This window comes from Microcaecilia unicolor, chromosome 1, assembly GCF_901765095.1.
Source record: "Microcaecilia unicolor chromosome 1, aMicUni1.1, whole genome shotgun sequence".
Lineage (NCBI taxonomy): Eukaryota > Metazoa > Chordata > Amphibia > Gymnophiona > Siphonopidae > Microcaecilia > Microcaecilia unicolor.
The window spans coordinates 243,417,858-243,444,842 of record NC_044031.1 but is presented as its reverse complement, the minus strand read 5'-3'; the positions used below and the strand labels follow the sequence as shown (position 1 = coordinate 243,444,842).

The 26,985-nt window shown below is 48.4% G+C and overlaps 1 protein-coding gene across 1 annotated transcript in view; it reads left to right on the top strand.

Annotated features, from left to right (window-relative positions):
- The window catches only part of LOC115471506 (E3 ubiquitin-protein ligase MARCH6), a 350,986-nt gene that overhangs the window by 297,302 nt on the left and 26,699 nt on the right, over positions 1-26,985 (top strand). The window contains exon 24 of the mRNA XM_030205152.1: positions 10,046-10,178. Coding sequence (XP_030061012.1) covers positions 10,046-10,178 — 133 coding nt within the window. The remainder of the gene's footprint in view (positions 1-10,045; positions 10,179-26,985) is intronic.

The window sequence follows — 26,985 nt, the reverse complement described above, 5'->3', positions numbered from 1 at the left end:
CCGCTGTCTGGCCTCTGCTGTATCCTTTATTCTCACACTGCCTCCCTCCTAAATCCAGCCACTAGGTGTCACTGTTTCCTTCTTTCTCCTGTTTTTTTTTTTCCCAGAGACACAACATGGAGAGTCACAATACAAAATAAAACGTATGTAATTTAACTGTAGAAGCCAAACCCCAACAGATGGATGAATAAATGTCCTCAGAAGAATTATAGAAATTCATAGATGATTAAAGGTCCCTTGAAAACTCGGTGAAAAAAAATCACCAGTTCTGCGTATGCATCCTAAATTCCTATGAAATGTATTCACTCTTTTTCAACTCGGTGAGGAAAATCATGCTTCCTATTTTTTACCTTCATTATGTGCCCTTTCCAGAGCTTCCTTTCAGTTGAAAGAGATTTGTCCCCTGTGTATTTCTGCCACTCAGGTATTTAAATGTATCATCACCCTTCCCACCTTTCTTCCAGCGTATACATATTGAGATACTTAAGTCTCTCCCCATACACCTTATGCTAAAGACCACTGGTCCATTTTAGTAGTCACTATCTGGACCGACTCCATCCTGTTTATATATTTTTAAAGGTGCAGACTCTAGAACTCTACATAGTACTGTAGACCCCTCATTCTATAATAGGTTGCCTAAATTTAAATGCCTTTTCCATGCTTAAACTTCTAGAATACTGCTTTCCATGCAGGTAACTGTACTCTGCTTGTAAATGGCAGTAGCACACCTAAGTTCTATTCTGTAGTTATGCTGTAAAATGTCATAGATCATAATTTGTTAGTAGGGTGTTCACAGGGTAGGGACATAGGCAGGGCCACCATTTATGCAGACTATTAATAGAATACTATAGGTTGATCCTTTATTTTATTTTAACATTTTTTTTATTGATGACTCAGCAGCAATACAGTACAGTACAGTAGCCTTCAAAGCTACAGCAAATATTACAACCAATAAATGAACAACTTGTAATATTACATGAACAGCAGTCATCACATTTTACTTTAACTCCTATCTTATCTAATATCTACCCCCCCCCCTTTAACCAAACCCTCTGTATTCCCCATTACTGCCCACCCACCTCTCCCCCCACCCACCCCCCCCCCCCCTTCCCCCGTCCCTCTTAACCCCCCCCCCCCCCCCAATTCCAGGCTGCTCTCAGCTCTTGTAATGAAATTGGAATCACCATTCCGTTAACCAAGTCCCTTAGCTAACTTTGCTGGGTTTAAGCTCAAGCGGTTCAAAATGGAACTGCGGGCCTTAGGAGACAGGGTATTAATGTATGGCTCCCATATTTGGTAAAATCTACGTTGCGATTTAGGCTTGTAGTAAGAAGCTCTCAGCTCCATCAATAGCAGCGCTTGCCATCTGTTGCGCCATTGCCAATATGACGGTGCTTCCAATTGTACCCAGTTTACTAGGATGCATTTCTTCCCCACTACACATGCTTTGTAAATTAATAAGTTATGACAGACCCCTCAGCAAGTCAACCCCCAAAATGGCTGTCTCTGGTGTTAATGTCACGTTTCGACCCAAAATGCCCCCTAAAAATGTCTCTATCTGCGACCAATATTCATGGATCGCTTCACAGGCCCACATTGCATGATAGTAAGTGTGATAGGAATCTCCACATCAGCCACAAGTGGCTGAATCTGCTCTGCCCATTTTAAACAGTCTCGACAATGAGGTATACGCCCTATATATACTTCTTCCTTGGCATTCCCACAGTTCAGCACTGCTAATCCTGTTTTGTCTCATGCTACACAACAGTGATCCTGTAGTGATCTGTTTCTGTATGTCTGCCGTCCATCTCTCCGCCAATTTTCCCAGATTCTTTATTGGCCAACTTTGTAGCAATCTTTTGTGCAGCACCGAGATGGAGGCCGGATCTGTCGTTGGCATTTCAATAGAGTTCTCTAATTTTGGAGGGCACATCAACTTCCAATAACTGTGAAGGCAAAGTGGCAATATAGTGAGAAAGTTGTTTGAAAGCATATATATCTGCCCACTCAATAGAGGTCAGATTCAAGGACTCCAGTGGCTTAAGGCGCCCTGCCTGGTCTACAAAATCATCTACCATAGTAAATCCCTTTTCACACCAGCTTCGCATACGCTTGTTCTCTATTCCTGGTTTAAAAACTCCATTACCCCTAATGGGTAAGAGCCTGCTAATGTGTGCATCAAAGGACCAGAGTTTTGCTAGTTCTCCCCAAATCATCCGCAGCGGTTTCACTAGATTACCCCTACAAATATGTACAGGCAGATCTAAGGCTGCCGCCTGTAATATATAGTTTAAATGTAGGGGACACATTCAATCTTCTTCCATCTGCAGTGGGGTATAACGAGATGACCCCTGCAGCCAGTCTCCCAAATGTCGTAATAAACAGGCTCTATTGTATCTCCAGAAGTTCAGTATACCTAGCCCTCCTCTGTTCCACCCCTCCATCATTCCTGTCATACTAATCTGTGGCTTTCTTATTCCAGATAAATTTTGATAGCAAGCCAAGCAATTTATTTCAGTCCCTTTTAATGAGGCACAACGGCAAAGTCTGAAAACAATAAAGCCACTTAGAAAATATAATCATGTTAAACAGTGATATTCTACCCAACAGTGACACTGGCAGCTCTGCCCATCTTTCCATCCATAACTTAGTGCTAGAGAGAGCAGCTTGTCAGTATTCAGTTTATACAGCCTCCTCGGATCTCCTGGCAGTTGTATACCTAAGTACTTAAATGTATCTCTCGTTACTTTTAATGGGCAATTGATCTGAGACCACTCTACATCTGAGATATGCATGGGGCTGAACTTCAGATTTATCTAAATTATTACAGAAGCCCGAGTAGTCCTCAAATTCTGTAAATATCTCCAGAAGCGCTGCCAAGGAGATCCGAGGCTCCTGCAGTATCACCAATAAATCATCCGCAAAGGCTGCTATTTTAAAGTGCTCGCTTTCCCACCTCTACCCTCTTCACCTCTTCCATACTCAGGATATCTCTAATTAGGGGATCCATCACCAAAACAAACAAAAGAGGGGAGAGGGGACAGCCTTGTCTCGTGCCTCTTGCTATGGGAAAGGAGTCCGAAACTATTCCATTAACAGCTACCTCCGCTACTGGCTCTCGGTACAAAGATTTTATGGCCTCACCAAAATATCCTCTAATTCCATATGCCTCCAGTGTTGCATACATGAAGTCCCAATTAACACGGTCAAACGCTTTTTCAGAGTCAAAGCTTACTCGGAGCGAGGGCTTACAGATCCTGTGTATTTCCTCCAGTGTTAATAAGATCTTTCTCAAACTGCGTGCTACTGATCACTTTCGAACAAATCCTACTTGTGGCTCCGCTATCAATGACGGTAATACTCTAGCCAGCCTGTTCGCCATGATTTTGGCAAGCAACTTTGCTTCATACGGTAGCAGGGAAATAGGTCAGTATGAACCCGCTCTATCCGGGTCTCTGCCTGGTTTTAACAGCACAATTATCTGAGCTTTCCGCAGTGTATCCGGCAATTTCCCTGCCACCACTATGGCATTAAACACCACCGTCAGACAGGAGGCTATGTCATTTATCATCAGTTTGTAAAATTCAGACGTATAGCCATCTGTCCCCGGTGCTTTACACAGTGGGCTAGCTCTGATACACCACCTCACTTCTTCCTCAGTAATCAGCATTAAGCATAGCTTGCTGCGCTTCCTTTATCTGAGGGAGCTCTTGGCCTGCTAAATAAGAAGTCGCATCAAGCCCTTCACCTGCCAAAGGTGAATATAGATTAGCATAAAAAAATTTAAACACCTTGTTAATATCCACATTTGTATGAGAATAAGAGCCCTGCTCATTTGGAACCCTAGTTACATACCTACTCCCCCCTCCTTGATTTACCAAGCGTGCCAACAGTCTGCCCTGTTTATTAGCATGTTGATAAAGCTGGAAACAAAAATATGTCATTGACTTTTGTGTTCTCGCCTGAATCATTTGATTTAGTTCCACTTGTGATGCCAGGAGTTTAGTCTTATTCCCTACCATCGGTGTACACCCATATATCTGCTTTTCCCTTCGTACCCGGAGCTCTAACCGCACCAGCTCTGCATCTTTCGCCCTCTTTTGATACACTGAATACGAGATAATGTGCCCCCTCAAGACCACTTTTGCTGCTTCCCAAAAAAGGATCGGGTCCCTATTATAACTTTCTTGATTGCATGCTACATATTCTCCCCATTTCTCCTGCATAAACAAGAGGAACTGAGGATCATAATATAGTGTTTTGGGAAATTTCCATCGAAATCCTATCTTCTCCTCTCTGCTCCAATCCAACATCACCTAAATCATCGCATGATCCGACACTGCAGTAATACCAATCTCTGCTTACGTTAACCTAGACGAAATGTTCCCTGATATTAATAGGTAGTCAATACGCGATTGCGTACCGTGAGTTCTAGATAAGTGAGTAAAATCAAGGGTACTAGGATGCAACAGGTGCCACGAGTCCACGAATTCCAGGGCAGAGCAGATCCAGGGTAATCCTCTGACAAGGTTCACAGGAGCCGCCCTTATGGGACCCATACTGTCCATCATAGGGTCGGACACCAAGTTAAAGTCCCCTCCTATTATGATTGGGGTCTGATCAAAAGTATGCATCTGTTTAATAATTCTCTGAAAAAACTTTGTCGTATTGATTTAGCGCATACAGGTTTACCAACAGTAACGGCTTATTCAAAGTGATATGCTGAATTATGTATCTACCCTTGGGGTCTATAACACTATTATTCGAAACATATTGTGTCCCTTTCCTGAACAGAATAGCTACACCTGCTCTTTTATTTTGGGCGGGACTATCCACCATCTCCTTCACCCACCACCTGCATAGCTTCTGATGTTCAGTTCCACTTAAATGGCTTTCTTGCAACATAACGATATTCGCTTTTTGTCTATTTAAGGCCTGCAACAGCTTAGCCCGCTTAACTGGTGATGAGATACCACCTACATTCCATGAAATTATTTTGACCATCTGGTCAGGCCTCTGTATGTACATTATAGTACAGTCACTGTTGTTCCTTGGGGAGAATGTCCCAGCTCACACCCCCCCCCCCCCCCCCCCATCGTCACCTGCCAGAATATCCATGTAGCGTCCCAGTTTCTCTCATTACCATGTATCCGGCTGCCTGGAATGACGCCCTCCCCCCCTGCCCTCTCAAGACTATCCCATCCCTTCCCTATCCCGCAAACCCATTTGAACTCCTAGACGAGTTCATCACGTTTAGGCACCTCATACCTCCCCTTCACGAAACCGAAGGGCCCACACCTAACACAACAAAATACTCCATCCCCGTATTCCCCGCTCCTCTATGCCTCAACACCTATCTCTAACACACTGTTATTCTGATTTATTCCAGCTCATCGCTGATTAAAACGCAAGCTCTTGTGATACCCTGGTCTTTACCAAAGAAATCCCCCAATTATAACAAAATATGGGGATTACTTCTCAAGGAGGCGGGGTTCCTATATATTAAATACATGCCTCTCGAATGAGACCTAACACTGAACATTTTAACAGTAACATAGCAATATCCTGCCCCATGTCAAGAACCATTGTTAGAAACTCCCTCCCGTATTGTAAAACACAACTGGTTGAATATGAAAACCTGCAGTCCAGGGTTATAAGCTGTACCCATGTACTCCCTTGTTGCATATGCAGTGGCAGCTATTCTTTGCTATTGGAACACAGTCTTCTGGGCCACTTCACTAGGTTGTTATCCAGCAAAATGCAAGAGCCATCTGTCCGCTGTAATATTCCTCAGGTCCTTATCAAACTAGTAGTTCGCTGTCAGGGAAAACACGCCTTCAAAGTATCTTATAATGAAAAGTTAAGATCGAAACTTATTTCCAGCCTCGGGCTCAAACTTCAAACCCGATCAGCGACGTATCAGTTTTTTCTCACCCTCTCTGGCTGTAGTCAGCCTCCTGCCATTCCCGCCAGTTCTTCACTCTGTTACAGTAGGTGATAGGGCCTTAATGAAGTCTTTAGCTGCCTCTACCGTCTCCAAAGTTTTTTCAGTCCCATCTTGAAAGATCTTTAGTTTGGCTGGGTATATTAAAGCAAATTTGATCTTTCGATTATAAAGCTCTGTACACATCGGCGCAAAGGCTCTTCTGGCAGTCGCTACCTTCGTGGAATAATCTTGAAAACATAAAATATGCTTGCCTTCATGCTGCAGCTGCTGTCCCGATCTGAGCGCTTTCACAATCGCTTGCTTATGTCCGTACTGCAAGATTCGCAGTATCACCACTCTGTCTATCCCCTGCTGCTCTCCTCAGTCCCACCCGATGGGCCCTCTCGATTCGGAGCGGTTCCTTTAAGTTGTTGAGCTGCAGTTCTTTGGGGAGCCAGCACTCCAAATAGTCCACGAGTTCAGGGTCCTTAAGTTGTTCCGGGAGACCGAGGAGTCTTAGATTGTTGCGCCTCGATCTATTTTCTAAATCTTCTAATTTTTGTTCCAGATTGTTCACTTTTTAGAGCGCAGGGCCTCCGTTGGTTCCGCTGCCTCCGTCATACGATCCTCGATGTCACTAATCCGCTGCTGCACGTGGTCTAGATCTAAATGAAATCCGTCCAGCCGTTCATGTGCAGCTTCAGCTCTGTCAAACAGCGCCTGTAGTTTTTTATCCAGGGCAGCTTCCAAGACCGCTGCGCTGTTATTTCAGCCATCCACGCTGAACTCACCGAGGTAGGAAGTTGGCCTGGTGCCTCCGCCATTTTAGATTCGGCCCCTTTGATCTTCTCTTTCTCTTTTTTTTTCTGCGCTTTCGAGGTCATCTCAGCGCATTCAGGAGTTGTACTCTGTCTCTCCTTCACTTCTGATTATTCCACCACTCTGACCCGGTGTCAGCCCTTTGGTTTAGCTGATTATAGCAAGATTTTAGGGAGGAAGTGTGGGAGCTCCGCTTTCCAGCGTCTTCACTCCACCATGGCACCACGTGACCTCCCTAGGTTGATCCTTTATTGTAAACCGCCATGTTGCCTGTGCTGAGGCTAACCTGCGGTACATAACTATTGCCATACTGGGACAGACCAAAGGTCCATCAAGCCCAGCATCCTGTGTCCAACAGTGGCCAATCCAAGTCACAAATACCTGGCAAGATCCCAGAAAAGTACAAAACATTTTATACTGCTTATCCCAGAAATAATGGATTTTCCCCAAGTCCAATTTAAGTCTATGGACTTTTCCTTTAGGAAGCCATCCAAACCTTTTTTTAAACTCTTCTAAGCTAACTGCCTTTACCACATTCTCTGGCAACTAATTCCAGAGTTTAATTACACGTTGAGTGAAAACTTTTCTCTGATTCATTTTAAATTTACTACTTTGTAGCTTCATCGCATGCCCCCTAGTCCTAGTATTTTTGGAAAGCGTAAACAGATGCTTCATGTCTACCCGTTCAACTGCACTCATTATTTTATAGACCTCTATCATATCTCCCCTCAGCTGCTATTTCTCCAAGCTGAGGAGCCCTAGCCACTTTAGTCTTTCCTCATAGGGGAGTCATCCCATCCCCGTTATCATTTTCATCGCCCTTCTCTTCACCTTTTCTAATTAGATTGTCTATTAGATTGTAAGCTCTGTGAGCAGGGACTGTCTTTCTTCTATGTTTGTGCAGCGCTGCGTATGCCTTGTAGCGCTATAGAAATGCTAAATAGTAGTAGTAGTAGTAGTAGTAATTCCACTATATCTTCTTTGAGATGCGGCGACTAGAATTGAACACAATATTTGAGGTGCGTTCGCACCATGGAGCAATACAAAGGCATTATAACGTCCTCATTTTTGTTTTCCATTCCTTTCCTAATAATACCTAACATTCTATTTGCTTTTGTTAGTCACAGCAGCACACTGGTTTCAACGTATCATCAATGACGACACCTAGATCCCTTTCTTGGTCTGTTACTCCTAACGTGGAACGTTGCATGACGTAGCTATAATTCGGGTTCCTCTTTCCTATATGCATCACATTAAACTTGGTCACATTAAACATCATCTGCCATTTAGATGCCCAGTCTCCCAGTCTTGTAAGGTCCTCTTGTAATTTTTCACAATCCTCCCGCGATTTAACGACTTTGAATAACTTTGTGTTGTCAGCAAATTTAATTACCTCACTAGTTACTCCCATTTCTAGGTCATTTATAAATATGTTAAAAAGCAGCGGTCCCAGCACAGACCGCTGGGGAACCCCACTAACTACCTTTCTCCATTGAGAATACTGACCATTTAACCCTACTCTCTGTTTTCTATCTTTTAGCTAGTTTTTAATCCACAATAGAACACTATCTCCTATCCCATGACTCTCCAATTTCCTCTGGAGTCTTTTTATTTATTTATTTATTTGTTACATTTGTATCCCACATTTTCCCACCTCTTTGCAGGCTCAATGTGGCTTACATAGTACCGTAAACGGTGTTAACCGATTCCGGTGTAAACAAATACAAGGTGTGAACAATATCAAGGTGATATGGTAGAATGAGGTATATGTATGGTAAAGACAATTGGGGAGAACTTAGGGAGGGAGAGGAAGAGTTTAGGGTATGTCCATTACGGTCTTTGGTTACGTTGTGTCACAAATGTCCAGGTTTTTTATGTTGGGTCGGTGGGGTATGCTCTTGTGAACAGGTCTTTTTTTTGTGCTTTCCGGAAGTTTGAGTGGTCAAGTTTGGTTTTTACTGCTTTTGTTCCACAGTTGTGCGCTCAAGTAGGAAAAGCTGGATGCATAAGTGGATTTGTATTTAAGTTCTTTGTTGCTTGGGTAGTGGAGGTTTAGGTATGAACGTGCTGATTTTATGGTGTTTCTAAGTGGCAGGTCAATGAGGTCTGTCGTGTATCCTGGTGCATCGCCGTAAATGATTTTATGAACGGTCGTGCAGATTTTGAAAGTGATACGTTCCTTAATTGGAAGCCAGTGCAGTTTTTCTCGGAGTGGTTTGGCGCTGTCAAAATGCGTTTTTCCGAATATAAGCCTTGCTGCTGTGTTTTGGGCTGTCTGAATTTTCTTTATAATTTGTTCTTTACATCCCGCATAGATTCCATTACAGTAGTCTGCGTGGCTTAGTACCATTGACTATACCAGGTTGTGAAATATTTCCCTCGGGAAGAATGGTTTCACTCGTTCTAGTTTCTACATTGAGGGAAACATTTTTTTTATGGTTGAGTTGACTCAGTTTTGATGCCTGGTCGGACTGATTGATTCCCAGTGATGGTGTGCTATAGATAATATTTTTAGCTGTGAGTAACAGCTCCTGAGGACGCCTATTGAGCGAAACACATGATTGATACGCCAATTGAGCGAAACAGATTGTTTGTGTCGAGCTGAAAATAAGCTGAAGCTGAGCTGAAAATGAGCTGAAGCTACACGATCAATAAGGATTTTGAGCTGGACAAGGAGTTGAAACTATTGGATGTGAAGAGCCTTGTTGGATTGGTTACTAGATTTCAGACTGTTGGAGGTCAGTTTTATTCCGTGGTGAAATTAATGCCCTGCAGTGGGACAACATCGGATGTTGAATGCTGTTGAAACATTAAAGGTTTGGACACTAGGATGTTCTCCCATGGGATGATCTGACAGACTGATGCCTTTTTGGCTTTTTGATCTTTTGGTTCTTTGGTTTTTATGGGTAATGAATGTATGAATGAAGGATGAATGGTCATGATATATTTTTATATATGAGATTTTGAGATGTGTATTTATAGAATAATTTAAGTGAGTAATCATTGTTTATATTCAATATTAATAAAGATGATATGTTAACTATATATAAAATATTTACATTTTCCTAATTTGTAGTTGTTAGGTTTTCACTATACCAACAATGAATATACATGGAGAGATTTACATGCAGTAAAGGCAGTGCATACAAATTTCTCATGCATATTCGTTGTGGTTATCTTGAAAACCAGACTGGCTTGGATTGTCACAAGGACTGGGCTGAAAACCCCTGATGTAGATGTTATGGTGTTCTATCTCCTCCTTACTAAAAGAAATAACTCTGTTATGTGGTTGTCTTGTAGGTTTATGCAAATGGTATTCGTAACATCGACCTATATTACATAATTAGAAAACTGGCAGCACCAGTCATCTCTGTGCTTTTGCTTTCCCTTTGTGTCCCCTACATCATAGCCGCTGGTATTGTTCCATTGCTAGGTATGTATGTATCTTCCAGGTAAATGGACAAATCATGGTCCGTACAATTAGGAGTCAGTGTTGCCTTGAACTGCTACTGAAAAATGCATGAGCTAAATATAATATCTGCTATATTTTGTATTATAAGCATGCCACCAATGTTACTTTGAGCTTAGTTCCAAAACTAAAATATTTCAGGATAAGGATATGCCGAGCCACCCTGGAGGTAATGGAATTTGGATGTAATTCAGTACAGGTAGCCTAAAATTAGGTACTAGGATACTGCGTATTAAGTGTGAGTTCTGTGTCAGCAATTACTCATGAGTTGCCTTGTAGAATTCTAGCAAAAGTCAGCAGATAAGTGCCTACATTTAGGCGTGGCAGCTTGCATTGTCATTGACTAGTGTGAATGTCCATGCCTAAATGTTACAATGTGTGCATAATTGTTGATTATTCCATTACCTTAGTGTGTAAGTGCTAGGCATTCCCCAACCCCTCCCATTTCCATCCCTATTGCAATTGTGCGCAATAGAATTTGTTTACAAAATTATAGAACACCAAATAAGTGCAGTTAGTGCATAACTTCAAATTAGTGCCAATTAACTGTTATCACTGATAATTGGTTTAGTGCCAATTAGAAGTTAATTTATCATTTAGGCCAGCAGTTTCCAAATGGTGCACCTTGGCACCCCAGGACACAGCAGCAAACTTATAGGGTTGCTGCGGCATATTTTTCCACCTCCTTCCACTGCCACCCAATTGACTGCAGTGGCAAAACAAGTTGCAGCCATTGAGGGCCCCTGAGAGACTGAGCCGTGCCCGGGGCAGGGCCACCCCCCCCACCCCCACCCCCGGATCACTGTTACCTCCCACCCGCCGCAAATATCTTGGCTGGTGGCGATCCTAAAGCCCAGCCAGCGGAATTGTCTTCCTTCACCACTGCTGTTCTTCAATCTGCTGCATGGCCTGCCCCTGTGGCTGCTTTTCTCTCACATCGCTCATGCTCAGAGTCAAAACCGAGCATGGTGCGACCTGAGGGGAAAAGCAGCCACAGGGGCAGGCCATGCGGCACAGTGAAGAGCAGTGCTGGATGAACATCTCTTCCATATCATCATGCTGATCAATCCATAGACTGGTGGGTTGTGTCCATCTACCAGCAGGTGGAGATAGAGATCAATCCTTTTGCCTCGGTCATGTGCTGCCGGAAACTCCTCAGTATGTTCTCTATCTCAGCAGGTGGTGGTCACACACAGCAGCAGCTCTGGCTAGGTCTCCAAGCCTAATCTTTAGGTTTTGTTGAGTACCTGGGGTTGAGGGCTCTTCTTGAGCAAGAGCAAACCTGGTAGTGCCAGGTCCCTCCTTTTCTCCCACCTCCCGCTGGCTCCGTTAAAAAAAAAAAAAAATTTTGGACGTCCTTAAGGGCGTTTATTTCGACGTTTATTTAAACGTTTATTGCAGCTACTCACTGGGACACCAGGTCGTTACAGCTCGGAGCGAGAAGCAGGTAATTTTTACCTTTTTATAGCGGGCAGGGGGTTCCCCGATTGATCTCCACGTGGCCTATGGCGTCGGAGGGCGAGGGCACGAAGAATCGCTCCCCGGACCGCGTGTGCGCTTCTAGCGGGGATGCGGGGGTTTTAAAGTCTGGTTCGCCCTTGTTGGGTGTCAGTTTGGAGGCCGGTCAGTGTCCCGGGTCTTCCTCCGGCGCGACGGTTTTTCCCGCCATAAACGCCCATCCCCCGCTGCTCGCCTCCGCCATCTTGGCCGGCCACTCTGCTCGGACGGCTTCTTCTTGGGCCGCCCTTGAGCTGGGAGATGTTCATGCCATGGCCACCCTTGATTTGGGCGACGGCAAAAAAGCGGCTAAAGTTAAGCGCCGTACTTCCCGCGCCGGACGCCATCTTGGATGCGCAGCATGTTGCTCCCCCGCTCTTGCGAGCGCCGGTTGAGGGTGCGTCTAGGGCTGTGGCCCAGGCTGCTGAAATACACAGTCTGGGGGGTTTCTCCCCCGAGTTTATTTTGCTGCTGCATCAGGCCTTCCTTATGCAAAACGCTGCCCCTTCTCCCTTGTCCGATAAAGGGGTTGAGGCCCCCGGAAGTAAACACCCTCGGATGGATTCCCAGGCCTTAGAGGACGCTGTTTCCTCTGATGTAGATGAGGGCAGCGTATCTGAGTTCTCCCAACGGTCCTTTGGGGATTCCTTGGAGGAGACGGATTCCCGCTCGGATGGAGCGGATGACCCCTCTGCAGCGCGGATCTTTCGCTCAGAGGATTTGCCCAACCTGTTACTGCAGGCCATGAGCATTTTGAAGATTTCCTCGCCAGAGGACGTCTCTCCCTCAGCCCCTGTTGGCTCTGCCATTATGCTGGGGACGAAGCGCCCGCCTAGAACCTTCCACGTGCATGATGCCATGCACACCTTAATTTCGGCTCAATGGGATGTCCCGGAAGCGAGCCTCAAAGTGGCTAGGACTATGTCCCGCCTCTATCCTTTGCCTGAAAGTGAACGTGAGGCCTTTATTTGGCCTACCGTGGATTCTTTAATCACTGCGGTGACTAAGAGAACGGCGTTGCCGGTGGAAGGTGGCACGGCCCTAAAGGACGCCCAAGACAGAAGATTGGAAGCGGCTTTAAGGTCGTCCTTCGAGGCGGCTGCCTTAAGTTTGCAGGCCTCAGTTTGCGGCTCCTATGTGGCCAGGGCGTGCCTGACGATGGTGCAGCGGGCTTCCCCCTCGGATCCTTCCTTGAGGGCTGATTGGCCGGCCCTGGAATCGGGCTTGGCTTATTTGGCAGACTTACTGTATGATGTCTTGAGAGCCTCGGCTAAAGGTATGGCTCAGACAGTCTCTGCGCGGCGCTGGCTTTGGCTGAAACATTGGTCTGCGGACCACGCCTCTTAAGTCCCGCCTGGCTAAGTTGCCTTTTAAAGGCAAGCTGCTCTTTGGGGTCGAGCTGGACAAAATCGTGACCGATCTCGGCACGTCTAAGGGCAAGAGGTTACCAGAGGTCAGGGCTTGGGCCAGTGCGCGCCCCGGTATCTCCAGAGGACTGTTTCAGGAAGCCCGTCGGTACTGCCTGGGCAAGTCGGGCTCCTCTGCCTCCTCTTCCTTCAAATGGAACTTCTCCCCCAAGCAGCATTCCTTTCGCAGAGACCGCCGTCCCGGAGGTGCGCCCTCCGGTCCTCCCCCAGGGTCTCGTACCCAATGACGGGGCCCTGGTCCATGGCCCAGTGCAGATTGGAGGACGCCTGTCCTCGTTTCTGGGCGAGTGGACCAGGGTAACTTCAGACGCTTGGGTTCTGGAAGTCATCAGAGACGGCTACAAGTTAGAGTTCTGCCGACCCTTAAGAGATGGGTTTGTACTCTCTCCCTGCAAGTCTCCGGTCAAAGCTGTGGCAGTGCAGCAGACCTTGGACAACCTGATACGCCTGGGTGCGGTCGTTCCGGTGCCAGAAAATCAGATTGGCAAGGGACGTTACTCCATTTACTTTGTGGTACCAAAGAAAGGAGGTTCTGTCCGGCCTATCCTCGACCTCAAAGGGGTCAATCGGGCCTTGAAAGTGCGGCACTTTCGCATGGAGACTCTCCGCTCTGTTATAGCGGCAGTGAAGGCAGGGGAGTTCTTGGCTTCCTTGGACATCAAGGAAGCGTACCTGCATATTCCCATCTGGCCTCCATCAACGCTTTCTGCGTTTTGCAGTCCTGGGCCGACACTTCCAGTTCAGAGCCCTCCCTTTCGGGTTGGCTACTGCTCCGCGGACCTTCTCCAAAGTAATGGTGGTCATCGCGGCCTTCCTGCAAAAGGAAGGAGTACAAGTCCATCCTTATCTGGACAACTGGTTGATCCGAGCCCCCTCTTATGCAGAGTGCGGCAAAGCTGTGGACCGGGTGGTTGCTCTTTTGAGCTCCCTGGGGTGGATCATCAACTGGGAGAAGAGCCAGCTGCGCCCGACTCAGTCCCTGGAGTATCTGGGAGTTCGATTCGACACCCAAGTGGGCAGAGTGTTCCTGCCAGACAATCGGATTGTCAAACTTCAGGCTCAGGTGGACCAGTTCCTAGTAGCCTCTCCTCTTCGGGCTTGGGACTATGTGCAGCTGTTGGGCTCTATGACGGCCACGATGGAAGTAGTGCCCTGGGCCAGGGCTCATATGAGACCACTACAACACTCTCTGCTGCAGCGCTGGACTCCGATGTCGGAGGATTATGCTGTGCGCCTTCCCTTGGACCCAGCAGTGTGCAAGGCGCTGAGCTGGTGGCTGCAGACAGACACGTTGTCTGCAAGAATGCCTCTGGTGACCCCGGAGTGGATTGTCGTCACGACGGACGCCTCTTTGTCGGGCTGGGGAGCACACTGCTTGGGAAGGACAGCGCAGGGGCTCTGGTCTCCTGCAGAAGCAAAGTGGTCTATCAACCTCCTGGAACTCAGAGCCATTCGGTTGGCGCTTTTGGAGTTTATCCCGGTACTGGCGTTGAAGCCAGTACGGGTCCTGTCGGACAATGCCACGGCTGTGGCCTATGTCAACCGCCAGGGAGGTACCAAGAGCGCCCCTCTAGCCAAGGAGGCCATGAATCTATGCCAGTGGGCGGAAGCGAACCTGGAACAGCTGTCAGCGGCCCACATTGCCGGAGTCATGAATGTCAAGGCGGACTTTCTCAGTCGCCATACCTTGGATCCCGGAGAGTGGCAGCTATCTGCTCAGGCGTTCTTGGACATCACGAAGCGCTGGGGCCAGCCGAGCCTAGATCTGATGGCGTCATCGGCCAATTGCCAAGTGCCGCGTTTTTTCAGCAGAGGACGGGACCCTCGATCCCTGGGAGTAGATGCTCTTCTCCAACAGTGGCCGACACAGGAGCTTCTCTATGTGTTCCCGCCCTGGCCCATGTTGGGCAGGGTGCTAGACCGGGTGGCAAAGCATCCGGGCCGGATAATCCTGGTGGGTCCGGACTGGCCCAGACGTCCCTGGTATGCGGACTTGATCAGGCTCTCAGTGGACGATCCTCTGCGGCTGCCAGTGGAGCAGGGCCTGTTGCATCAGGGTCCCGTGGTGATGGAGGATCCCTCCCCCTTTGGTCTTACGGCCTTGCTATTGAGCGGCAGCGTCTGAGAAAGAAGGGCTTCTCAGACAAGGTCATCGCCACTATGCTGAGAGCGAGGAAGCGCTCTACTTCTACTGCTTACGCCAGGGTTTGGCGTACCTTTGCAGCGTGGTGTGAAGCAGGCTCATTTTCTCCCTTCACTGCTCCAATTTCTTCAGTGTTGGCGTTCCTGCAAGAAGGTCTGGAGAAAGGCCTGTCGCTCAGTTCCCTTAAAGTCCAGGTAGCGGCTCTGGCTTGCTTCAGGGGCCGCCTGAAGGGTGCTTCCCTGGCTTTGCAGCCAGATGTGGTACGTTTTCTCAAGGGAGTTAATCACCTGCGCCCTCCTCTGCACTCAATGGTGCCTGCGTGGAATCTCAACCTGGTGCTAAGAGCCTTGCAGAAGCCGCCTTTTGAACCCTTGTCAAGGGCATCTCTGAAAGACCTGACGTTGAAAGCAGTCTTTTTGGTGGCTATCACTTCAGCCAGAAGAGTTTCCGAGCTCCAGGCACTCTCATGTCGAGAGCCCTTTCTGCAGTTCACTGAGGCAGGAGTGTCTATTCGCACAGTGCCTTCCTTCCTGCCCAAGATTGTTTCTCGCTTCCATGTGAATCAGCAGCTCTGTCTCCCTTCCTTTCGTAGGGAGGACTACCCAGAGGAATACTCTGCTCTCAAATATCTGGATGTGAGACGAGTCATCATCAGATACTTGGAAGTGACCAATGATTTCCGGAAGTCGGATCATCTGTTTGTCCTGTTTGCAGGTCCTCATAAGGGTCTGCAGGCTGCTAAGCCTACAGTGGCAAGATGGGTCAAGGAAGCCATTGCAGCGGCTTATGTGGCCGCGGGGAAGGTGCCGCCTATCCAGCTGAAGGCTCACTCCACTAGAGCTCAGGCGGCCTCGATGGCAGAGGCCGGGTCCGTCTCCTTGGAAGAGATTTGCAAGGCGGCAACTTGGGCATCGGCCCATACCTTCTCCAGGCATTACCGCTTGACTGTGGCTGCTCGGGCGGAGGCCCGGTTTGGAGCTTCAGTGTTGCGGTCAGGGATTTCTATGTCCCGCCCTGGGTGAGTACTGCTTCGGTACATCCCACCAGTCTATGGATTGATCAGCATGATGATACGGAAGGTAAATTATCATACCTGATAATTTTCTTTCCATTAATCATAGCTGATCAATCCATAGTCCCTCCCAGATATCTGTATTGTTTATATTCTGGTTGCATTTCAGGTTCAAGTTTAGTCTTCAGTTCCTGTTCAGGAGGACTTCGTGTTCAAGTTTTTCAATGGATTCTTCAAGAGTTGAGACGAATTTGTGTTACAGTGAGCTGCTGCATTCCTCTCCCCTCCGTTTTACGGGGCTGGATTGAGACTTAAATTCTGCCGGCGCTCCATCCCGCTTCGTGCGGCAGTAGGGCAGCTTTGTACCCCTCCCGCTTCGGCGGTGTTAGGGTCAGTCAGCTCCTCCTGCGGTTGCAGGATAAGCCAGATCCCCCCGCATCGGTGGGTGTGGTGTCCCTCCCCCGCTCCGCGGGGATGAGCTGGATGGATTCCCCTCCCCCACTTGTGTGGGGATGAGCTGGGTTAATTCCCCTCCCCCGTTTCGGCGGTGGTGAGCTGGGCAGAGTGTCCCTTTGTGGGTGTAATTCTCTAAGTGCTGAGCCCTGCGGATGGAGCTTGGATATCGACATACTGAGGAGTTTCCGGCAGCACATGACCACATATACGGAGGCAAAAGGATTGCTCTCTATCTCCACCTGCTGGTAGATGGACACAACCCACCAGTCTATGGATTGATCAGCTATGATTAATGGAAAGAAAATTATCAGGTATGATACATAATTTTACCTTCTGCTTGTGGGGTCTGGGGGGGGACCCCTGCCAGCCTGCTTTATCTGTTCCTTTGGGTTCTCCCCATCCTCCAAGGGGGGCCCGGTGCCGGAGTTTTCTATCTCCTGCTCATGTCAGGATGCGATCACCCGGGTCCTGTCAGGATCAAGAGAGAGACAGACCCCAGTGCTGTGCCCCCCTTGCAGCCATCGTGGGGCTGGACTCTCCATATGCACAGCTGATGGTCTTGCCCCTTTGGACATCACTTCCTGTTCTGGGTCATCACCAGCAGCCTCATTAATGAAGAGTCCTGCCACACGGTGGCTGTAGTTTTCTTTGCCACCTCTGCTGCAGGTTTACAGAAGCGGCAGAGGTTGTGTTTGGGGGGGGGGGGGACAAAGGAGGTAGATGCTGGATTGGAGGGGCTTAGGCTGAATGGAAGAGGGGAGAGAAAGAGAGCAGAAGCTGAGTGGAAGGGAGAGAGGGGGTAGAAGCTGGATGGAAGGGGGAAGAGAAGTTGGACAGAAGCTAGATGGAAGGGGGAAGAGAAGGATGGAAGAGAGCATTGTCAGTGGCTGAAGCATGCTACTGATTTGCTCGCTGCGCAGGCAGCATGGAGCTTAGGCTTCAGGCAGTGGACCTTTTCATTTGGCGGGTCTTTGGCATTCCCACCTTCAGTGTTGGGGGGGGTGGGGGGTGGGAAGGAAGAGACCAGAGAGGAATATGTAGCTGTGACCCAAGAAAGTTTGGGAACTACTGAATTAAGCACATAACTATAGATATTTTATAACCTGCATGTGTATTTTGTGCACTAAGCATAAACTTATATGCACGGAATTATAGAATGAGGAAGCATGTATGTTTAAAGCAGGAAGATCTCATTTTCCATTTTGTTCTTGTTGCAACATTGTTTAAACTTTCTGAAGCCTCGCTGACACATGATATGTAAATATAAAAGAAATAACCATGGAAAAAACAATTTCCAAGAGGTGCTCAAAAGAAAGAAAATGGCACACATCCCTGCAATATTCCAAACTGCAAACTGTGCCAGCACATATATATCACAGGACCCCCTCAGTTACTTACCTGGGAAAACATTAAGGGGAATCCTACTCTCATGCTCTTCAGATGTAGTATATATCATTTGATTCAAAGAATGTGGAGAACAGCAGAACAATAGGAGGCAGGAATCTGCGAATGCACAGGCAGTGCAGATATAGAGCAGACCTTACAAACCAGATGGTAAGGTAGTAGGCTGTTAGAATAAAAAAACAGTGCCCAATGTGACCACGTTTCACTTGTGTAAGGCTCCACCAGGCCTATAACTGCTCAACGATGTCTCCAGACGTACCACAATTGAAATCAGGAAATGCAGTGCAAACATCTCTCCAAATGAAATCTTCAAAGACTTTGGTGGTAACTTGTTTCACATAGGAACACAGTCCTACAACTCACCCCCATCCTCATTGGTTTTTCACACATTTTTATTGTCTTATTTTTACTTATAAACTATTTTTGAGAATTTTAATATAATAAAAATATCTTAACTTATACAGAAAGACCCGCAACCAAAATAAATCATGTTTTGCCAGTTGGGCTGCATTAGGGTTAGTCATCTGTCTCTGAACTATAACTACGTGATGCAAAGTTCCATGTTAGGAGTCACTGACCAAGAAAGGGATTTTGGCGTCGTTGTTGATACATTAAAACCCTCTGCTCAGTGTGCTGCGGCAGCTAAGAAAGCAAATAGAATGTTAGGTATTATTAGGAAAGGAATGGAAAACAAAAGTGAAGACATTGTAATGCGTATCTGTCCATGGTACGACCACACCTCGAATATTGTGTTTAATTCTGGTCACCGCATCTCAAAAAAAAAATAGACCATTGTTAAATTGACTTGGGGAAAATCCACTGCTATTTCTGGGATAAGCAGCATAAAGTATATTAAACTTTTTTGGGATCTTGCCAGGTATTTATGACCTGGATTGGCACTGTTGAAAATAGGATGCTGGGCTTGATGGACCTTTGGTCTGTCCCAGTGTGTCAATACTTATGTACTTATGTAATAAAGTTCTTCTGTATGAATCAAAATAACATCATCTTCTAGCTTACCTTCAATCTCTAGTAGTGTTCTCTGGTAGTTCTCTTCATTTCTTTCTGATTGGTATTTCTGTGTTTCTACCATCTCTTTTGTTCATCTGCTAGATCACTAAACTTCAGTTCTCTCTCAACTATTTAACATTTTCTTTTTTTTTTTATTTTTTTTTTTTTAATTATCCATCAATTTAATTTTACACGCTTAACATGCAATTGAAATACATTGCATAACTTGAATAATAAAAATAAGAACAAAATTAACTATAAATATCAAGAATTACGGGCTCACACATTAGCCCTAGGAAAAAACAAGTTATACAATTAATTAGACCACAACTAAACAGTAAACAGGGGGAGTGATTTAGATAATAGGAGATCTCAAAAGAGGAAAACAAAAAAAATAAACTTTGCATATATGGCCTGGCCTATATATTCCCTTTATATCTTTTATAATCAGATGATATCACTTACTCTATAGGTTTAATGGACAATTTTTTCATTTCTAGAAATGCTTTAAGATGTTCTGGCTCAAAAAAGGTATACTTAACACCCATATATTTAATCAGACATTTGCAAGGATATGCAAGTAGATATGTTGCTCCCAACGCTCGGGTCTCCTCTCTAAACAACAAGAATTTTTTTCTCCTATCTTGGGTTGTTTTGCAAACATCAGGATATACCCATACTCTCTGACCACAAAAAGTTTTCATAGCATTTTTAAAGTATAACTTCAAGACTGAATTCAAGTCCTGTTCAAAAACTAATGATATCAATAAAGTTCTTCGTTGATCTATTTCAGAAAAAGATGTTTCTAGGATTAATGATACATCCAGCTGGTCATGAGAGTCCGAAGGCAGATTTCTCAAATTGCTTTTTTTTTTTTTTTCGCTATCCCGCAGATCAGCTTGCAGTGGAATTGGTAAATAATAAATTTTATTTAAAGGAGGAATAGCTGAATCTGGGTATAGCAAGAATTCTCCGAGGACAAGCAGGCTGCTTGTTCTCACTGATGGGTGACGTCCACGGCAGCCCCTCCAATCGGAATCTTCACTAGCAAAGTCCTTTGCTAGTCCTCGCGCGCACCGCGCATGCGCGGCCGTCTTCCCGCCCGAAACCGGCTCGAGCCGGCCAGTCTTCTTTTGTCCGCACTCGGTACGGTCGTGTTTTCACCGTGTCGAGCCCCGGAAAGTCGACCTCGCGCGTCCTTTTTTCGTTGACGTGTGTTTTCTTCGGAAAATCTTTAGAAAATTGTTGGGAAGTGCTCCGGAAGCCCCCCCGGGCTTCGTTTGTCCCTTCCCGTATTTTTCAGTCTTTGCCCCGGTAAGTTTTCTTTCGTCGTCGGGGTAGGCCTCTTTTCGGCCTCGGTCGAGATTTTCTCCCTAAAACTTTTTGGTGCTCAAATTCGCCATTTCGGATTTTAATTTCGCCGGCTTGATTTTTCCGCCCATGACATCGAAGCCTTCCAGCGGCTTCAAGAAGTGCACCCAGTGCGCCCGGGTAATCTCGCTCACTGATAGGCACTCGTCGTGTCTTCAGTGTCTGGGGGCCGAGCACCGTCCTCAGAACTGTAGTCTGTGTTCCCTGTTACAAAGGCGGACTCAGGTAGTGAGATTGGCCCAGTGGAACGTTTTGTTCTCGGGCTCTTCGTTGGCATCGACACCAAGGTCATCGAGTGCATCGACGTCGTCAGCGTCCAGACCTTCATCCTCGGCCGCCAGTGCATCGAGTGCATCGAGGCATCGGCCCTCTGCATCGGCGCCGAGACATCGGATAGCTGCATCGACGTCGGTGGTACCGGGACCTCGTCTGCTGATGTCGGACGGTGGTGCATCGTCAGGAGTGCAGGTGAGGGCTGTCCATTCCCCTGCTGGTGGCGGTGAGCCTTCGGGTGGGTCTCCCCCTACCCTGAGGGCTCCTGCGGTACAGCCCCCCCCCCCCCGAGATCGACCTCCTTCGACCTCGGCCCCGAGGAAGCGACGGCTGGATTCTACGTCGTCCTCGTCGGTGCCGGGGAGCTCCGGTGACATGCTTCGGAAGAAGTCGAAGAAGCATCGACACCGGTCTCCTCCCCACGTCGGCACCGAGAGATCTGGGTCGCCGAGGGAGTCGGCACCCAGCAGGCATCGGCACCGAGAGGACCGCTCACCCTCTGTTCAGGAGGTGTCGATGCGCTCCACTCTGGACAGCCCGGAACAGCCTCCACGCCCGGAACAGGTTCTGACGTCGACGCCTGCATCGACCTCCATGCCTTTCTCTGCAGCCGCTCTGAACGAGAGCCTCCGGGCCGTTCTCCCAGAGATTCTGGGGGAGCTGTTGCGCCCTACCCCTCCGGTACCGTCGAGCGTGGCGCCGGCTGGCCCATCGCCCGGGGTGAGGTCCCCGACGTCGGTACCGTGTACGGTGCCGACTGCGGCCACCTCCCAGGAGGGCTCCCCGACTACGTCGGCGGAGGGAGCTTCGCCGATGCGGGCGAGGGAGTCTACCTCTCGACGCCCCCATCGTGGACGTGGCTCCACTGAGTCGAGCCGGGCGAGGTTGCAGACACAGGTTCGTGAACTTGTGTCTGACACCGAAGGTGAGGCCTCGTGGGAAGAAGAGGAAGACCCCAGATATTTCTCTGACGAGGAGTCTGAGGGTCTTCCTTCTGATCCCACTCCCTCCCCTGAAAGACAGCTTTCTCCTCCTGAGAGTGTCTTTCGCTTCCTTTGTCCGGGAGATGTCTACGGCCATCCCCTTCCCGGTGGTTGTGGAGGACGAGCCCAGGGCTGAAATGTTTGAGCTCCTGGACTATCCTTCTCCACCTAAGGAAGCGTCCACTGTTCCCTTGCACCATGTCCTGAAAAAGACATTGCTTGCGAACTGGACCAAGCCATTAAGTAATCCCCACATTCCCAAGAAGATCGAGTCCCAGTACCGGATTCATGGGGACCCAGAGCTGATGCGCACCCAGTTGCCTCATGACTCTGGAGTTGTGGATCTGGCCCTAAAGAAGGCTAAGAGTTCTAGGGAGCATGCTTCGGCGCCCCCGGGCAAAGACTCTAGAACCTTAGACTCCTTTGGGAGGAAGGCCTACCATTCCTCTATGCTCGTGGCCAAAATCCAGTCTTACCAGCTCTACACGAGCATACACATGCGGAACAATGTGCGGCAGTTGGCGGGCTTGGTTGATGCATTCCCCCCTGAGCAAGCCAAGCCTTTTCAGGAGGTGGTCAGGCAGCTGAAGGCGTGCAGAAAATTCCTGGCCAGAGGGGTGTATGACACCTTTGATGTTGCGTCCAGGGCCGCTGCTCAAGGTGTGGTGATGCGCAGGCTCTCATGGCTGCGTGCCTCCGACCTGGAGAATAGACTCCAGCAGCGGATTGCGGACTCGCCTTGCCGTGCGGACAATATTTTTGGAGAGAAGGTCGAGCAGGTGGTAGAGCATCTCCACCAGCGGGACACCGCATTCGACAAGTTCTCCCGCCGGCAGCCTTCAGCCTCTACCTCTACAGGTAGAAGATTTTTTGGGGGAAGGAGGACTGTTCCCTACTCTTCTGGCAAGCGTAGGTACAATCCCCCTTCTCGACAGCCTGCGGCCCAGGCTAAGCCCCAGCGCGCTCGCTCTCGTCAGCAGCGTGCGCCTCAGCAGGGCCCCACGGCTCCCCAGCAAAAGCAAGGGGCGAGCTTTTGACTGGCTCCAGCAGAGCATAGCCGACATCCAAGTGTCAGTGCCGGGCGACCTGCCGGTCGGGGGGAGGTTGAAAGCTTTTCACCAAAGGTGGCCTCTCATAACCTCCGATCAGTGGGTTCTGCAAATAGTCCGGCAAGGATACACCCTCAATTTGGCCTCAAAACCTCCAAATTGTCCACCGGGAGCTCAGTCTTACAGCTTCCAGCACAAGCAGGTACTTGCAGAGGAACTCTCCGCCCTTCTCAGCGCCAATGCGGTCGAGCCCGTGCCATCCGGGCAAGAAGGGCTGGGATTCTATTCCAGGTACTTCCTTGTAGAAAAGAAAACAGGGGGGATGCGTCCCATCCTAGACCTAAGGGCCCTGAACAAATATCTCGTAAAAGAAAAGTTCAGGATGCTTTCCCTGGGCACCCTACTTCCCATGATTCAGGAAAACGATTGGCTATGCTCTCTGGACTTGAAGGATGCCTACACACACATTCCGATACTGCCAGCTCACAGACAGTATCTGCAATTTCAGCTGGGCACACGTCACTTCCAGTACTGTGTGCTACCCTTTGGGCTCGCCTCTGCGCCCAGGGTGTTCACAAAGTGCTTGGCTGTAGTAGCAGCAGCACTTCGCAGGCTGGGGGTGCACGTGTTCCCATATCTCGACGATTGGCTGGTGAAGAACACGTCCGAGGCAGGAGCCCTGCAGTCCATGCAGATGACTATTCGCCTCCTGGAGCTACTGGGGTTTGTGATAAATTACCCAAAGTCCCATCTTCTCCCGGCGCAGAGACTCGAATTCATAGGAGCTCTGCTGGATTCTCGGACGGCTCGCGCCTATCTCCCAGAGGCGAGGGCCAACAACTTGTTGGCCCTCGTCTCGCGGGTGCGAGCGTCCCAGCAGATCACAGCTCGGCAGATGTTGAGATTGCTGGGCCACATGGCCTCCACAGTTCATGTGACTCCCATGGCCCGCCTTCACATGAGATCTGCTCAATGGACCCTAGCTTCTCAGTGGTTTCAGGCTGCTGGGGATCTAGAAGACGTGATCCACCTGTCCACGAGTTTTCTCGAATCCCTGTATTGGTGGACGATTTGGTCCAATTTGACTCTGGGACGTCCTTTCCAAATTCCTCAGCCATAAAAAGTGCTGACCACGGATGCGTCTCTCCTGGGATGGGGAGCTCATGTCGATGGGCTTCACACCCAAGGAAGCTGGTCCCTCCAGGAACGCGGTCTACAGATCAATCTCCTGGAGTTGCGAGCGATCTGGAACGCTCTGAAGGCTTTCAGAGATCGGCTGTCCCACCAAGTTATCCAAATTCAGACAGACAACCAGGTTGCCATGTACTATGTCAACAAGCAGGGGGGCACCGGATCTCGCCCCCTGTGTCAGGAAGCCGTCAGCATGTGGCTCTGGGCTCGCCGTCACGGCATGGTGCTCCAAGCCACATATCTGGCAGGCGTAAACAACAGTCTGGCTGACAGATTGAGCAGGATTATGCAACCTCACGAGTGGTCGCTCAACTCCCGAGTGGTGCGCCAGATCTTCCAAGCGTGGGGCACCCCCTTGGTGGATCTCTTCGCATCTCGAGCGAACCACAAAGTCCCTCAGTTCTGTTCCAGGCTTCAGGCCCCCGGCAGACTGGCATCGGATGCCTTCCTCCTGGACTGGGGGGAGGGTCTGCTGTATGCTTATCCTCCCATACCTCTGGTGGGGAAGACTTTGTTGAAACTCAAGCAAGACCGAGGCACCATGATTCTGATTGCTCCTTTTTGGCCGCGTCAGATCTGGTTCCCTCTTCTTCTGGAGTTATCCTCCGAAGAGCCGTGGAGATTGGAGTGTTTTCCGACCTTCATCACGCAGGACGAAGGGGCTCTTCTGCATCCCGGCCTCCGGTCCCTGGCTCTCACGGCCTGGATGTTGAGAGCGTAGACTTTGTCTCTTTGGGTCTGTCAGAGGGTGTCTCCCGCATCTTGCTTGCTTCCAGGAAAGATTCCACCAAGAGGAGTTACTTCTTTCTGTGGAGGAGGTTTGCCGTCTGGTGTGACAGCAAGGCCCTAGATCCTCGCTCTTGTCCTACACAGACCCTGCTTGAATACCTTCTGCACCTGTCTGAGTCTGGTCTCAAGACCAACTCTGTAAGGGTTCACCTTAGTGCAATCAGTGCATACCATTACCGTGTGGAAGGTAAGCCGATCTCAGGACAGCCTTTAGTTGTTCGCTTCATGAGAGGTTTGCTGTTGTCAAAGCCCCTGTCAAGCCTCCTACAGTGTCATGGGATCTCAATGTCGTTCTCACCCAGCTGATGAAACCTCCTTTTGAGCCACTGAATTCCTGCCATCTGAAGTACTTGACCTGGAAGGTCATTTTCTTGGTGGCAGTTACTTCAGCTCGTAGAGTCAGTGAGCTTCAGGCCCTGGTAGCCCAGGCCCCTTACACCAAATTTCATCATAACAGAGTAGTCCTCCGCACTCACCCTAAGTTCTTGCCAAAGGTCGTGTCAGAGTTCCATCTGAACCAGTCAATTGTCTTGCCAACATTCTTTCCCCGTCCTCATTCCTGCCCTGCTGAACGTCAGCTGCACACATTGGACTGCAAGAGAGCATTGGCCTTCTATTTGGAGCGGACACAGCCCAACAGACAGTCCGCCCAATTGTTTGTTTCTTTTGATCCCAATAGGAGGCGAGTGGCTGTGGGGAAACGCACCATATCCAATTGGCTAGCAGATTGCATTTCCTTCACTTACGCCCAGGCGGGGCTGGCTCTTGAGGGTCATGTCACGGCTCATAATGTTAGAGCCATGGCTGCGTCGGTAGCCCACTTGAAGTCAGCCTCTATTGAAGAAATTTGCAAAGCTGCGACGTGGTCATCTGTCCACACATTCACATCTCATTACTGCCTGCAGCAGGACACCCGACGCGACAGTCGGTTCGGGCAGTCAGTTCTTCAGAACCTGTTTGGGCTTTAGGATCCAACTCCACCCCCCGAGGGCCCTGTTTGTTCTTTTCCAGGCTGCACTCTCAGTTAGTTGGTAAATTTTTTAGGTCAATCTCAGTTATGTCCTCGCCGTTGCGAGGCCCAATTGACCATGGTTGTTGTTTTGAGTGAGCCTGGAGGCTAGGGATACCCCATCAGTGAGAACAAGCAGCCTGCTTGTCCTCGGAGAAAGCGAATGCTACATACCTGTAGAAGGTATTCTCCGAGGACAGCAGGCTGATTGTTCTCACAAACCCGCCCGCCTCCCCTTTGGAGTTGTGTCTTCCCTTGTATTGTCTTGCTACATACTGGACTGGCCGGCTCGAGCCAGTTTCGGGCGGGAAGACGGCCGCGCATGCGCGGGCGCGCGAGGACTAGCAAAGGACTTTGCTAGTGAAGATTCCGATTGGAGGGGCTGCCGTGGACGTCACCCATCAGTGAGAACAATCAGCCTGCTGTCCTCGGAGAATACCTTCTACAGGTATGTAGCATTCGCTTTCTTGTAAATACTTCTTGAAGACTTCAACAGGACTCAATTCTTTAATCCAAGGAAAATTTAGTATTCTTAAGTTCAATCTTCTATTAAAATTCTCAAATTGTTCTATTTTCCTATGTACCAGTATTTTATCTGCAGTCAAAGAGTCAGTCACAGATTTTAAAGTTTTTACTTCCTGCTGAAGTAACTCAGTTTGTAAAATTGTCTCCTGCTTAAATTTTTCAAAAGTGTCAGAGAATCAATTTTACTCACTAGTTGCGAGGTTTCCCGGGCTGTTTTTGAAACCGTCTGTTTTAAACCCTGTAATGTCTTCCATATCGCCTGTAGAGTTATCTCCGCGGGGGATTCTTCCTCCAAGATTGTTTCTTCCGCGTTCAGAACGGAGTCGGCGCCATCCGAGGTTTGGGCTTGAACGCCTTCCGTTGCAGCCACTACCTCCTCTCTCCGTCCTGATATCGCTGGGCACGGAGGTCGATTATCTGGGGGCGAAAGTGATGTTTCCCAATCCGAAGGGGCCATGGCTCCTCCAACGGCCCCTAAATCGGCTTCGCTCACCTTTATTTAACATTTTCTTAAGTCCTTTAGCTCTTCTCATTCAGAATTGCATCATTAAATTCTTTATATATACGTCAACGACATTTATCTCCACTCCCAATTTTTCCAGTATCTCCACTTACTCCTGATTTAGCTCCG